At 41.8% G+C, this 14,545-nt stretch overlaps 2 protein-coding genes across 2 annotated transcripts; one reads left to right on the forward strand and one right to left on the reverse strand.

Annotated features, from left to right (window-relative positions):
* Positions 1-730: 730 nt before the first annotated feature.
* pnn (pinin, desmosome associated protein) lies at positions 731-8,916 on the forward strand. The gene is made up of 9 exons (XM_074661461.1): positions 731-921; positions 1,344-1,421; positions 3,436-3,507; positions 4,380-4,455; positions 4,674-4,768; positions 4,898-4,973; positions 5,508-5,663; positions 6,621-6,759; positions 6,930-8,916. Exons 1-9 carry the CDS (start codon positions 809-811, stop codon positions 8,231-8,233), a joined length of 2,109 nt encoding a protein of 702 aa, XP_074517562.1. The 5' UTR covers positions 731-808; the 3' UTR covers positions 8,234-8,916.
* Positions 8,917-9,741: 825 nt separating this feature from the next.
* Positions 9,742-14,406, reverse strand: gemin2 (gem (nuclear organelle) associated protein 2). Its single transcript, XM_074661462.1, has 10 exons — positions 14,106-14,406; positions 13,706-13,790; positions 12,679-12,768; positions 12,268-12,327; positions 11,955-12,071; positions 11,707-11,751; positions 11,532-11,600; positions 10,620-10,730; positions 10,204-10,262; positions 9,742-9,928 (listed from the first exon to the last, which is right to left on the reverse strand). Exons 1-10 carry the CDS (start codon positions 14,228-14,230, stop codon positions 9,889-9,891), a joined length of 801 nt encoding a protein of 266 aa, XP_074517563.1. The 5' UTR covers positions 14,231-14,406; the 3' UTR covers positions 9,742-9,888.
* Between the last annotated feature and the right edge of the window lie 139 nt (positions 14,407-14,545).

Here is a 14,545-nt window from a genome sequence, read left to right on the forward strand (position 1 = left end):
TGCTTGTTAACACAAATAGCTGATCAGCCAATCACATGGCAGTAACTCAATGCATTTAGGCATCTAGAGGTGGTGAAGACGAATTGCTGAAGTTCAAACCGAGCATCAGAATGGGGAAGAAAGGGGATTTAAGTGACTTTGAACGTGGCATGGTTGTTGGTGCCAGATGGGCTGGTATTTCAAAAACTGCTGATCTACTGGGATTTACACGCACAACCATCTCTAGGGTTTACAGAGAATGGTCCGAAAAAGAGAAAATATCCAGTGAGCGTGGACGAAAATGCCTTGTTGATGTCAGAGGTCAGAGGAGAATGGGCAGAGTGGTTCGAGATGATAGAAAGGCAACAGTATCTCAAATAACCACTCGTTACAACCAAAGTACGCAGAATACCATCTCCAAACGCACAACACGTCCAACCTTGAAGCAGATGGGCTACAACAGCACCGTCCACTTTATTAGGTACATCTTGTACCTAATAAAGTTGCCGGTGAGTGTATATGTTTTTGATCTGAGCTGTACCAGTGTTTGTTTGTTTTTTTTTGTTTTTTAATTATTATTATTATTGTGTTTGTGAAAATAAGAAAAAACAATAAACAATAAAATAAAAAAACTAGAAAAACAAACATGTTTGAGCTATCTCTTTGGGATATATACAAACTGAGCAGCAGATGGCGGTAACGCGCTACAACCTCGCATCCAGTCTGCTGCTGCTTGGTAAAACCACGAAGAAGAAGAAAGCGAGCAGGCGAAGATAGAAGAAGAAGAAGAAGAAGAAGAAACACGTGATTCGCGCTAACCGAAAGCAAGATGGCGGTGGTGGTGCGGAGCTTGCAGGACCAGCTCGAGAAAGCGAAGGAAAGCCTGAAGAATGTGGACGATAACATCCGCAAACTAACGGGACGTGATCCTAATGAATCCAGGTAAAGAAAGCACCGAGTGGTTATTTAGTTTTAGTTGTATTTCCTAGTGATAAAGCGAAACCAACCTGCTAGCATGGAAACGACTAGCCGATGCGCGCTAGCATGAGTCTGTTAGCGAGATAGCAAACATTAGGTTGGTTCATGCGAGCTGGAGCGACACAAGGTCGCAGTAGCTGTTCCTAAACTGATAAATAAGACACATACATGTAGTAAATATGAACTGCTCTTAACATTATGGTGAAACATCAAGCCCAGTCGGGTTATTGCTGCGAGGCCCTGCAGGCGTCGTCACGGTGTCTCTCCAGATGTACCTGTTTAGCACGCTAGTATCACATGGCTCTGCTTCTAACGAACTAACCACATCAGTACCGAGAAATCAAGACCATTTAGTTTCATTGTGTTTCTCTCTGTGTTTCCTGCAGACCGGGTCAGATCCGTCGGCTCAGCGGCCCCATGGCAGGCCCTGGTGGAGGTAGAGGCAGAGGAATGAACCTGCTCAGGTAAAGCTGGGCTCCACAAAGCTGTGTACAGAAAGCTAGGCATATATGACGACTTAGATAGTGGTAGATATCGGGAGGTGCAAGCTAAGGCAGCTTTATTTGAATAGCACATTTCAGCAACAGGGCAATCCAAAGTGCTTTACATAAACATTTAAGAACATTTCGACAAAGTGCAAAAGAACTTCAAGACATAATAAAACAGTTATAAAACCATTAAAGATTAGAACATAAAAACAAGCTAAAAATAAAAGCTAGGATAGAATATAACACAAGAGTGAAAGCTCTAGTGCAGTGTGTATAAGATCACTGTCTGGTTTAATAAAAGGCAGCAGCAAACAGGAAAGTTTGAAGCTTTGATTTAAAAGCTTCAAACTTTTTCCTGGCCTTGGAAGTTAATTTTTCAGTGCATAATAAGTTTATATATTGTAATTTTAGTCGTATATTGTTTTTCTTCAAATGGCGTACAAGCCATGTAAAATATAAATTATAAAGCAAGCTGTGGAGATTAGGTCCATGCCTAACCGTAAAATACACATCTTTTCAAGCCACATTTGTGAGTTTGGCTAATGAATGAGCCACCAACTGGCATTTACTTGATTGATTGGTTGGTTTATTAGTAGATGGAGTATTAATCCTTAGATAGATAGATAGATAGTTACTTACTTTATTGATCCCGAGGGAAAGTTTCCAGCATCACAGTTCCATAGTGCAAAACATGTTAGTAAAAAGGCAGTAAAAAAGTTAGTAGTGCAAAGTACAAAAAAAGTAGTCCAGATATAGAAATACAAGGAGATGAAGAAAAACTGTTTATAGGTCAGGGTAACAGCTGTGATACACGACTATTAAAAAAGTGAATATAGTGCAGAAGAGACTGTTAAAAATGAATATAGTGCAGGGTAACTCCAGTAGCTCAGTCTATGAAAGTGCACTGTGTGCATTATTATCTGTCCTGCAGACCGTCCTCCTTTGGGAGGGGGGACAAAGATGATGGATGGAGTATTAATCTGTAGCATTGCTTCACCTGATTACTATCATACAACAGCAGGTGTACTTAGTGGGAAGAGGCTGAGGAGTTGAAAAGCACAACAGGTTTTAGATTGTAGATTTAGTTTTCTGCTGCTGTTTGGTAGATTTATATTCATTAAAACATGTTTATATGAATGTGAGTATACTAAATAGTAAGATGGTAAACTGAACACCCTAATATATCTCTATATAATTCAACTGCACCACAAACTACAACTTCCAAAGGGAGCATTGAATTGAATCGCCTCTAAAACAGTTTAAACTAAAACTGGACATTATTGGTGCCTTCAAATGGGGTCGTGTTTACGAGTTGTGACGTGTTTGTTGACTTTGTGAGAAATGGCGGAGGCCGTGGAAGTACATTTTTCAGTTCGTAATAAGTTAATATATTGTAATTTTAGTCGTATATTGTTTTTCTTCATGATTACATACTATGTCTGAGGAAAATCTTGATATTCCCAATGGCCTCGTCTTTTTTCTCTGTCATCATGCCTTAGCATTTACTCAAAATGTTATCCACTTGCTAGCTTGCTAAATTGTTAGCCTCTGTGGCTTCTAGTCGCCGACTGTAATGTTAATATTTCTGTTGCTTATCAGAGGTGTTCTCATGACTTAACCACTTTAACGCCGAGCACATGTGTGCACGACTTCCCATGTTGTAAACACAAGCTCGCGAGTTTCATTTGAAGGCACCATATAGCCTACATGAAGGTAGGATGTATTGCAGGACCGTTGCTGCATGAGTTTTAGATTGGTGTACCTAATGTATTCGCCTCTGAGTGTACTATACATTCAGTAAGTATTTGCACAATGATTGCCCTATATTGGTTTGTGAAACAAATAAACTATAATAGAAATAAGAGAATAATATATCTGACTAAACAAGCAAAGACCATTGATATGTTCTTGCCAGCATGGAAATCCATCAGAGTTGATTGTTTTAAAGTGCCTGCTTACGTCTAACCACCGTCTGTTTGTCCTTTACCAGGCGTAGTCTCTCAGACATGGGAAGCGGCGGCCCCCCTGCCAAGCAAAGGGACATAGAAGGAGCCCTGCTGAGGTGAGATTTTAATTTTTTGATATGCTTATGCTTCTAACTGTTATACTAGCAGCAGATCATCACACAATTTATGATGATAAAACATCCCAATATAGCTATGTATAGAGTACTAAGACCTGCTCTATATATAAAGCGTCTCGAGTTAACTTCTGTTATGATTTGACGCTATATAAAAATAAATTGAATTGAATACCATACTAAGTATAGAATCATGACTGTTTAGCTTTTAGAATTAGAGAGTAGATTAGTAACAAATAATAATCAATTGTCAACAAAATGTAACCAGTTTTATTAATTGAGTTTAATGCTGATATTGGGAAATATACTATTTGCTGGTATAACCGTTTTTTAACAGTTTAATTTTAATGTAGCCCCTTGACGGCCTCAGGCCGAACAGCAATCAGAAAATATGATGGCATTTACTCTTCGTTTTGTGCCAGTCTTGCTGTCTTTCAGTTATTTTGTACCTCTTTCTTGTGTTAAGATCATACCCCCGGAGTAAGTAATTGAATCACTTTGGCCATGTTCAGACCTGGCATTAACATGCGTCTTGGGTTATCCAATCACAAGTGGACCGCTCAGAGTATGTCTGTTCACACCTGGCATTAGAATGCGATCGGATCTCAATGCGTCCTCAATGTGTCTTGAGTGCATTCACACCTGTACTTGGAGGTCCACTAGTGATCACATCACCCAGGACGCATGTTAATGCCAGGTCTGAACAGGGCCTTTGATTACTCATGTTCTGACAGATGTGAGGCTTCAATTAGCAGAGCTGACAGCTGTGAGAGCAGCAGTTGCTATATTTACATAGACTGTGAAGTGTCTGTCTATTACAGGCGTCTTATCTTTTTGTGTGTGTGTCTCTGCAGGCTGGCGGGGGACCAGAGGGCCAGGAGAGACGCGCATCACGACAGCGACGCCGAGGATGATGACGATGTCAAAAAGGTAAGAATAAAGAGTTCATCTCCTGTGTGTTGGTAGAGCTGTTCATACATGCAGCCTGTGGGGGTGAAAGTTTAGCATTTGATGTGTTTTGGGTAGAGCAGAAACCTCTGGCAGGCTGACAATTAAATGTCAAATATTAGGAGAAGCTAAGACATGCAGTGTTTTGAAAGACAAACACCTAACTATTTGCTCTCTTTCATGTTTTCTTCTTCCCCCAGCCGGCGTTGCAGTCGTCTGTGGTAGCTACCTCCAAGGAGAGAACACGCAGAGACCTCATTCAAGATCAAACCATGGATGAGAGGGGCAAACAGAGGTAGGCCAACATGAGCTACGAGCTCGCTGTCGTGATCTTTATGATCACATTTGTTAAATTGCACCAGCAAACAGAAAATGCTGAACATTTCGGCTGTGTGTGATGTTGGGTTTGCGCTTTTTTGTTCAGGAATCGGCGTATGTTCGGCCTGCTGATGGGGACCCTGCAAAAATTCAAACAAGAGTCCAACGTCTCCACAGAGAAGGTGAGGAAAATCTATCCGGTTTATTAGTGAACTCTTAAGCTGACTGCCATCGAGGAAGTCAGGCAAAGCAAATATTCAGACTTCCGTCGTTCATATTAGCTAATCTCATCCAACAAGGCAATGACAACAAAATGCCCCTGAAATATTTTAATCCAATCATGCTTTCATTAAGTTACTAAATTAGATGGTGGTTTTTTAGCTAATCTGTCACTGAAACAAGAATTTGGTTAATTCATGTGCTCTGATTTCAGAAATGAAAAGTAATGTATGTGAAGCAGGGTCATGGTGTTTTAGTGTATTGTCTCTGTGTTTTGTTAAGTACTTAGTAATTTTTTTAATATATATGTTTTATTTAAAATGTGTGATTTCCATTCACTTCACAATAGCATCCACAGAAATGTTGGGGAAACCCAACTGCTGACACATTATTTATACAATACGTTGGCTAATAACTTGATGCTTGTGCACTACAACTGTGTTTATCGTCCTCTCCGTAACCCTGTCTCTGTCCACCCTCTGCTGGTGTCCCCACAGCAAAAGCGACGTACAGAGATTGAGGCGAAGCTCGAGGTTCAGGCTGAGGCTGAGAAGAAGAAGGTGGAGAGTGATAAGAGGGAGCTGTTCGAAGAGAGGAGAGCCAAACAGACTGAGCTGAGACTGCTGGAACAGAAAGTGGAATTAGCTCAGCTGGTAAGAAAATACCTCTTACAGTGCGTTCACACCAAGCGCAAAGCAAACTTTTCGTGCGGCGCATTACATACAAAGTCAATGCAAATGAAGCGATGCAAACTCACAAAATTTGCGTCATTCGTCTATCGAAATTTTTCAACTGGAGCGAGAAATTTGCACGACGCTGTGTCACAAAACCCCATCAGCGTCGAGATCCTCCTGCTGTCATCACCGACATCCTGATGTAGTTTAATCAGAGATGGAGTGGAGGACAAACTTACTGTGGACATTTGCAGGCACCCAGAGCTACGATAGTACATCATATCTGTACAAAGACCAGACAAAACTGTGTATGAATGTATGTGTATAAACCAGAGTGTCTATGGTATAAACAACAACGTCGCTGCCGTATTTATGCCTAGATGACGTTATGCTGTGTTACGAGTGTTGATAGAGCAGCTACAATGTTAGCATAGCCTGGCACTGATCGTTCCGAACTCATTCAGAAAACAGGCATTTTAAAAGTTGTTTGCTTGTCGTCTTGCGGACAGACCTGACAAAGCATGAATTCAGACTTTTTACAAATCAACATCATTATGTAGTTATTTCGGCATCCTTTTGATCCGTTTATTGCAATTAAATCACAGCAATATCTGTTTGTTTTGGGGTTCATACCGCAGTAGTGACGCGTGGCTTGCTAGGTACAGTCAGTGCAATGGCACTGTATGTGGATACAGCTCGCCCAGATGCGACGGCGTTTGGTTTTCTGACATATCTTGGACTTCCGCATCCTGCACAAAGCAGCAACAGTGGTTATTTCTTCCATGGTCGATGGCGGAAAGAAAAGTTGTTATCGAAAATTTGCCATTTTGTAGCCAGTAGAAACAAGAGACATTGAAAACTGAAAATAAAAGGATCAGAGAGTTTGTACTTTATTTGCCAGAACTGTATTTAACCTTCTCTTTCCTTCATCGACAGCAAGAGGAGTGGACCAGCCACAATAACCGTCTGGTGAAATACATTCGTACCAAGACCAAGCCTCATATCTTCTACGTTCCTGGTAAAATGTGCTCCGCCACACAGAAACTCCTCGACGACTCCACCAAGAAACTAAATGGTCAGTAGGGTTCTTCTTTTGTCCATGCTTTTAAGAGATGAAGAAGTTTCTTGTACTTTTGAAAGACGTTAGATCTTTACGCTATCCAGTCATCCAGAGAAAAAACAAGTTTGTGTGCGTTTACCACATTGTAACCTCTCTGGATCTTTGGTTTTGTTTTTTCTGGACAGTTGTGTTTGAGGAGAGGCGTGAGGCTTTTGCCGAACACCTCAGCAAGATGGAGTCCCGCCCCCGGCGACAGCCGAACCGCGACCAGGACGGCAACACGGCAGCAACAGGGATGGACCACTCGGCGGAGGGTAAGCCAGCAGGTCAGGTAGTTAAGGTGGCAGGTAACAAGGGGGATGCAGAGATGAAGGAAGAGGAGGAAGAGGAAGAGGAGGAGGAGATGGAAAGGGAGAGGGAAAAGGAGAGGGAGAGGGATAGAAATGACAGACAGACAGAGAAGGACAAGGTGGAGGAAGGGGTGAAGGAAGTGTTGAAGATTGTGGAGGAAGAGGTGGAGGGGATGGAGTTGAGTGAGGAGGTCAGCGAGGAGAAGAAGGTAGGAGAGGAGGGGGTTAAAGACGTAGAGGGGATGGGGGAGAAGGGAGATAAGGAGGCGAGTCCAGGGTCAGAGGAGATGGAGGTGGGGGGCGGGCCAGAGCAGGGGGACGGCAGGAAGGGAGAGGGAGAGAAGGGAAAAACAGACAGGAAACAGGAGCCCACAGACCTCCAAAACGAAGAAACCCAGGACTATCAGTCCTCTGAACCACCAGCCGTAACCAGCCAAGAAACACCAAACACAAGTCACCAGCCCCAGCTCAGCCACGCTGCAGGGGAACCAGCAGTAAAGTCCTCTGAGACCAAGAGATCCTCTCCAACCCCAGAACCCCAAACAGGTGCCGAACAGCTGCCTGGGCACGATTTCATCATCCCCGGCCTCGAGGTCCAGAACTCAGCAACTGAGAACCAGACGGTGGAAGAGAAACCAGGGGACGAAGCACCCCAAGAACTGCCCGCGACCCAGGAGGCCCCCAGCGTTCCCCCCGCACCCTCTAAGGAGGGAGAGGACGCTGGGAGAGGGAGGAAGAAGGCTAAGGAGCCAAAGAAGGGCCGCACTCACAGCAAGAGCTCCTCCTCTTCCACCTCGGGCTCCTCCTCCAGCGGAAGCTCCTCCTCCTCCGGATCCAGCCGCTCCTCTTCGTCGTCCTCCTCCTCCTCGTCCTCGTCGTCCAAAAGCAGCAGCCGAAGTCGCAGCCGAGACAGCGGCAAGCGCAAGAGGAGGCCGTCGGACAGGGCCAGGGACAGGAAGAAAGGAGGAGAGGAGAAAAGCCACCGCAAGAGAGGAGGGAGCAGCGGAGGAGGAGGAGGAGGGAGGGACTCAAAGGGAACCAAGGAGAGGAAGAAGAGGAGGAGCGAAGAAGGGAGGAGCAGGTCGTCCAGGAGCGATAGGGAGCATAAAGATAGAGACAGGAAGGACAAGAGACGCTAATCTGGTTTCTCATTTAGCCGCCGTATGGTAAAGCTGGCAAACGCTGAGGGAAAATCAACTATTTACTTAATGACATGACAAGAGTTTTTAAATTAGCATTTTCCCCTTGAAAACGCCACATAATGGCTTTTTGAGGTTTTAACATACGACGACATATTTTCTCAGTGTAGGGATTTATAAGTCAATTTCATAAAAGAAATTGAAAACTGGTTATAATTTTTCCTCTGTTTTCCCTTTACTTGGCAAAAGAAATGTAAACTGGACTCTTAGTCTCTAATTGGACCACTTACTAAACAGGTTCGAGACTATTCGAGACTCCATTTTTAGTCCTGCCATTTTTATCTTCGGCTTGACAATGTTTTAAAAAAAGGTCTTTGTGGCGCTACGATGAAAAGCTGGTGTTGAATGTTTGTTTATTCATCCTAATCATAACGCCATAGGCCGGGGCATGGGTGGTTATGGTAGCAGTAACCATTAATGTACAGTAGTTGTGTTTTCAAATTGATGTGACAACGCTGTTAATCCTCATTTATTTCCACTATTTGATCAATGTCAAAGCCCCTTGTATCTCCACCACGTGGGTACATGTGTGATTTGCTCAAATGCTGGTTTTTGAAAGTTTTCTTCCATTTTTTTGTACCGATTGAAAATCTGCTTCAAATTAAAGGTGAGGTAATAGTGAACATGTGTGTTGTGTATTTTTTTTTTCAGTCATTAAGGCGCTTCAACTGTTTTCAACTTTATCATTTCAGTAAATCAGTTGATTTCCCATTAATTGTTTGGTCTGTTAAATGCCAAAATACAGAAAAAAAAACCTTTAATGTATTTTAGCCACCTAAAAAAAATCAATATAAGTATGCTATATTTGAATATTTTCATCACTTTACTTTGCTGTCAGACAGCCCTTTCCAACAGGGAACTGAAGTCGTTATCTATGCTCTTTTCAAAGCCACCAGACTCCATTGATAAAAACAGTAATTTTACCTCAGAAAACGAGTTGGTCTACCGCTGCATTGATTGGTTAGTTTGTGTATTTGTGACTTTGGTGAATCCAAACTAAAACACGAAAGTCACAAATGTTAACCAATCATTCATATTCATCCTCTAATATATTAAATTTCATGGTTGGTGATCTGTGTTGGACCTTGCCATTTGTCTAGCTAAAAAGTATTTAGATTAATATATATATATTTAGATTAATATATATATATAGCAATATAAGGGCTGTAACACTTAATGACCAACAAAGATATCCACACAAGTATTTTTCCTACAAATCAGTTTAATAGAAAACTTTTCATCCATAAACCTCAGAACTAAATTCACAAAGAAACAAACGATAATCATCTTATGCTTTGGTTGCTGTCCAGTTAAATCAGCAAAGATCCAAATGACTTGAAATAATCCATGTTGTGAGTTCATGGTCCAGTCCCTTTAGTTCTGTCATCAACTTTCATCACGACGTGCAGAATCACCACAGCTCCCTGCATGGTTGTTTGCACTGCTGCGTTCCTGGAAAATTCTCTCCGCTGAGTCGCCGTAAGTGTCTTGTTGCTTCGCTGTACAGCCTGTTGTCTGAACGCTGCATCGGTAACAGGGCATACAACATATTCCTCCTCAATGTCTTAATATTGGTCAACAGTTCAACCCTGTGCTCACTCCGGCTGGTCTGCCAGGTCATTCTGCTCAAAGTATCTGCAAGAAAGATAAAGAAAATGAGCATAATTGCATGCATACAGTGTTTAGCACACACATTATGTCTAACACGTAATATATATCATTCAAATTGTAATATGTTGGTGTAATCACTCTAAACAAATTAGATATTGGTAGTTGGGACCACAAACTCTTTAAAACCTCTTACTCTCTTTGTGTTGGATTTAATGCGACCAACCGTGTAGACAGCCCTGATATATGAAATGTTATGAGACCAGACAAATGTTAACTACTCAGGACTCAGTGGTAGATACCTGGCAACAAGACAGATGAGCAGGTTGAGGGCAGGCAGTTTCTCATCCTCCTGACTCTCCTGTGGAATCATAAAAGCAAAAAAAAAAAGTTAAATTGTCCATTTGTACATGGTAAAGTGTATCAGCCAATTCTATCTGTAGTTTAGGATTCATCCAATAGTTATCTTTACTGTCAATGTGTACTTTATTTAATATTTATTTAAATTTATTTTTTATTCTTTATCCTTTTTGCATCAGTAATGGGTGAGGGTTTTGTGGTCATGTAAAAGGTTGAGAACCACTGCTATAGAGTACCACCTATTAAAAGTGGTAACACTTCTGCCAGGGTGGTTTTAGCACCAAAGATAGACAAAAGGAAGCAAAAATAGCAACTTTTAGAGAAGAGGAGCAGGGCAGTGGTAGAAGCTAGATCCTACCAGCGTGCTGCGGAGCTGAGCACATCTCCTGGCCAGCTGTCTGATGGAGGAGTGGGCTTCAGGCAGCAGAGGCTTCTCCAGGCAGGCCAACAGAGCATACAACCAGCGACCCTATGAAATGCAAACACACGAGAATCAAAACAAGTTTGCGACTATTAAGTAAAAGCATATTTACATTGAGTGAACTATCACCTTTCATATTTCAAATGTGGGAAGGATTAGAATAGACGAGCTAAAACAAAATGTAGAAGTATTTGTTCTAGGGCTGACCTGAATGCTTCGAAGCTCCGACCGTTGTCATGGTAATCGACCTCCAAATCAGTATTCGAATGCTTTGTTTTTTTAATATATAAGTATATAATAATGTATAAATCCCCAAATAGCCCATGAAATAAGGAATAATCCCACAACATTATTCATATTCAACATTCATTATTATTAGTTATTCTCAGACGGATATCGCTGTATTTATGTGTAGAGGTGTGTGTGTGTGAACAGTAGTGCAGCAGCGGCACTGTCCCGAAGCTTTGAATATTTCTCACTGAAGCTTCAAAGCCAGACAGATGGTATTCAAGACAGCCCTAATTTGTTCTCCACGTTGGGTGCTCAGTGAGAAGACAAAAGGGCTTATTGCTATTTTATCTTGGTTGGAAGAAAGAAGCAGGTACACAATGTGGCTGTATCCCTTTTGCTGGACATGGCGACATCCTGTTTATCTCCAGTGCCACAGTAGGGGGGCAAGATATTATATAAAAAAATGTTGTCATGTTCTGTGTGCAAACTCCTTTGAAAACACTTCAGAAGAATTACAGTCATTCTTGTATTGAAAACAATGAGCATAAAGTGAGCAATGTGATTGTAGCGTTGGCAACCAACAGAAAAATGTGGAACGACTTAATAAACTAAACTCACCGACTGTGGAACAAACTCGTGTTCCTCAAACCAACAGATGAGAATGTCCAACACCATCAGCACGGTGGACTGCAGACACACAGAGAGAGAGATGGTTGAAAACTAATACTTAATCAGAGTGTTGAGCTGGTTCAGAGTGGGAGTTGAATGTGTAAACCAGGAGGTTATTATTTACCTGGTTCAGTCTGCTGACTATGGTGAGGAAGGGAGGGAAGCCCACCTGAGCACAGACACATGCTTTGATTATTATATTGTATTACATGCTCTTATATGATTCAAAGAAACTTTATACAGTTCAATAATTATTACTGGGATCAGTTTAATTTTACAGTGACAGTTGAAAATTTCAAAGATTTTTTTAAATAATAACAATATCTCAATAAATGAGTCTTGATCCTTCACACAAACACACATTCATACCACCTTGCTATAGTCCAGTGCTGGCTCTGGTTCATCATCTGTGTGGCAGGACGAAGTGCCCAGATAGACCGTCTCTCCTAAACAAAATCTCTTCCAGCCCTCCTCATCTGTTAGCTTTGGCTGTAGGACACACATACAAAATATGAATTTATAATAAATGCAAAATCTCTTACTCAGTTTGCCCCGTCTTATATGCATATCTATTTCAGATTTCTAGTGATCAGCATAATTCTCAAACTCAGAAACAGATCAAATGTGACGGTAATCAATTGTACACTTTTTAAACTATTGAATGAACTCCACGGCATCTCCTCACCATCAGTACGTTGTCGTCCAGGGTGTGGCTGCTCCAGTGATCCCTGTTCTTTGTGATGCTCTGAAGGCAAAACAGTTTGACTGTGAAAACAGATCATGTAGTGCTCTAGAGTTTGCATGCCTTTACAGAACACAACTCTGCCTTTTTTTTTTATTCCTGCCTAAAAGCGTAATTGCAACACATTTAAAAACAAGCAAGTAACACTTCTTTTATTATCCTATGACATTGATTTTCAGCAGAGAATTGCTGCTTTCATTTGTTTCATATTCTAATCTAATTGAATAATTACAGGTTTTTGCCAGTTCAACAAAGGGTTCTAAGACATTACTTCAGGGTTTTGGTCCTTTGTAATGTACATGTGACACATTTTTTGAACTCTAGTAAAAAGGAAAGGCCTGGAAATTGTTTTACCTGTCTGACATCTGAGAAGTTACTGACTTGGCGCTGCTGCCAACTGAGGCTGGGGGAGAAACCCACTGGGGCAGCATGGCAACCTGCCACCTGAAACACACAAGACAATGAATGGAATACATTTTTCTCATCCCACCTAATCTCATACATGCTAACATTATCCAAGTGTCCCACTGTAGCTCATTTTATACTTTATGTAAGCAGCAGGGCTGTCCCGAATACTACTTCTTTGAACTTTCGAAGCTTCTGTGAGAAATATTCTAAGCTATTCAAAGCTTCGCAGAGCAGCGTGGTGCAGCAGGCTGACATGTTCTTCTGGCTGTTTGTCTCCATCTCCCCCGTCTCAGTGCCCGGGACAGTGCCGCTGCTGCACTCTTGTACACACACGCATGATTAATTCATACCTTAAAGGTCCCCTATTATAAAAAAGTGAGATTTTCATGTTTTTTATTATAAAGCAGGCTTAAGTCCTATAAAAATACTGTGAAAGTATCGAAACGCTCAATCCACAGGGATATACACACAGTCCGTATTCAGAAACTCTGCATTTGAAACAAGCTGTCAGGATTTCTGTCCATTTGTGATGTCACAAATATACAATATTTAGACCCTTTACATAGATTTAAACGTAAACATTCTAAATGTGGCCCAGTTTTTTTCCTGGTTGCAGTGTATGTGAACGTCAGCAGCTGACAGGAAGTACACATGGACCCAAGCTGTTGCCTAGCAACGCAATTCTGTTGCAATTCCGTCGAAATGGCTAAAACGGAGCGTTTCAGACAGAGAGTAAATACAGGCATATTCAGGCCGTCAGTATGAGGAAAATAAAGTTTTTTTTTAACATTACAGCATGTAAACATGTTCTAGTAAAAACAAAATACAAGTATGAACCTGACAATGAGCATGATATGGGACCTTTAACTCAAATACAACAGCACAAATGGCATCAAAAGGATCAGTAAGGTAGATACTGCACTCCATGTTTATGCATTAATCTGTTCATTTGGCATTGTGTGCATTCACTCACAGAGGCATTCACTGTTTGTTTCTTCTTCAGTTTCTTGGGGTCAATCTGAGCAACCACCACCTCCGGACACAGCGACGCCTCCAACCTGAGGAAAAGCACACACACATCGTTCAAGCACATCTGATATAAGTTACTCTACTCACATCAACATTGAAACAAAAAGTAACATTTTACAGTCATGGTATTTTTTTGTGAGTAGAGTTGAAATGATATGTATTGTAACACTGGCTTTCACAGTAAAAGTCTACTCTCTGATACATGAACCTGAAGCTGACTGATGAGACCTCCACTAGCCACACTATTTCCGGTGGCAGCAGCAGCAGTGTAGCAGGCTAATGAAGTCACACTAATACTCCACTGTCCAAACGGACAAAGAAGGAGATGTTTGAGCTGAACTTACTGGACCTGTCTGAGGTACTCCCGGGGGTTTCTCGGCGGTCCCTTCAGGTCCAGCTCCTCAGCAGCACCGGCTCCATACTCAACGGGCAGCAGCCTCGGCATCAACTCCTCCACGTCCGACTTCATTTTCAACCAAATACAAGCTAATTTCTACCAAAACATATGCGGTACAATGTTGCCAAGTATGCCAACTAATGAAGTGCCCACTTACAACACCAAACAAATCCTCTAGCGACCGAAAACAACGTGTTTATTCACAGCCGGTAAAACAACTCACTAACTAGGTAGCCATCTTCATTGGTAACGCGGAGTAATGACGTCGTCTTTGCGCGCGGCGTTGGTTGTTATGGTGCCACCACGTGCGAGTTGTCATCTTTTTAGATAAAAGGCCAAAGTCCATAAAACGTGCACAGTGTGTCCTGCCAAAACAATTATACTTGT

The sequence above is a fragment of the Sebastes fasciatus genome, chromosome 15 (genome assembly GCF_043250625.1).
Source record: "Sebastes fasciatus isolate fSebFas1 chromosome 15, fSebFas1.pri, whole genome shotgun sequence".
Classification (NCBI taxonomy): Eukaryota; Metazoa; Chordata; class Actinopteri; order Perciformes; family Sebastidae; genus Sebastes; species Sebastes fasciatus.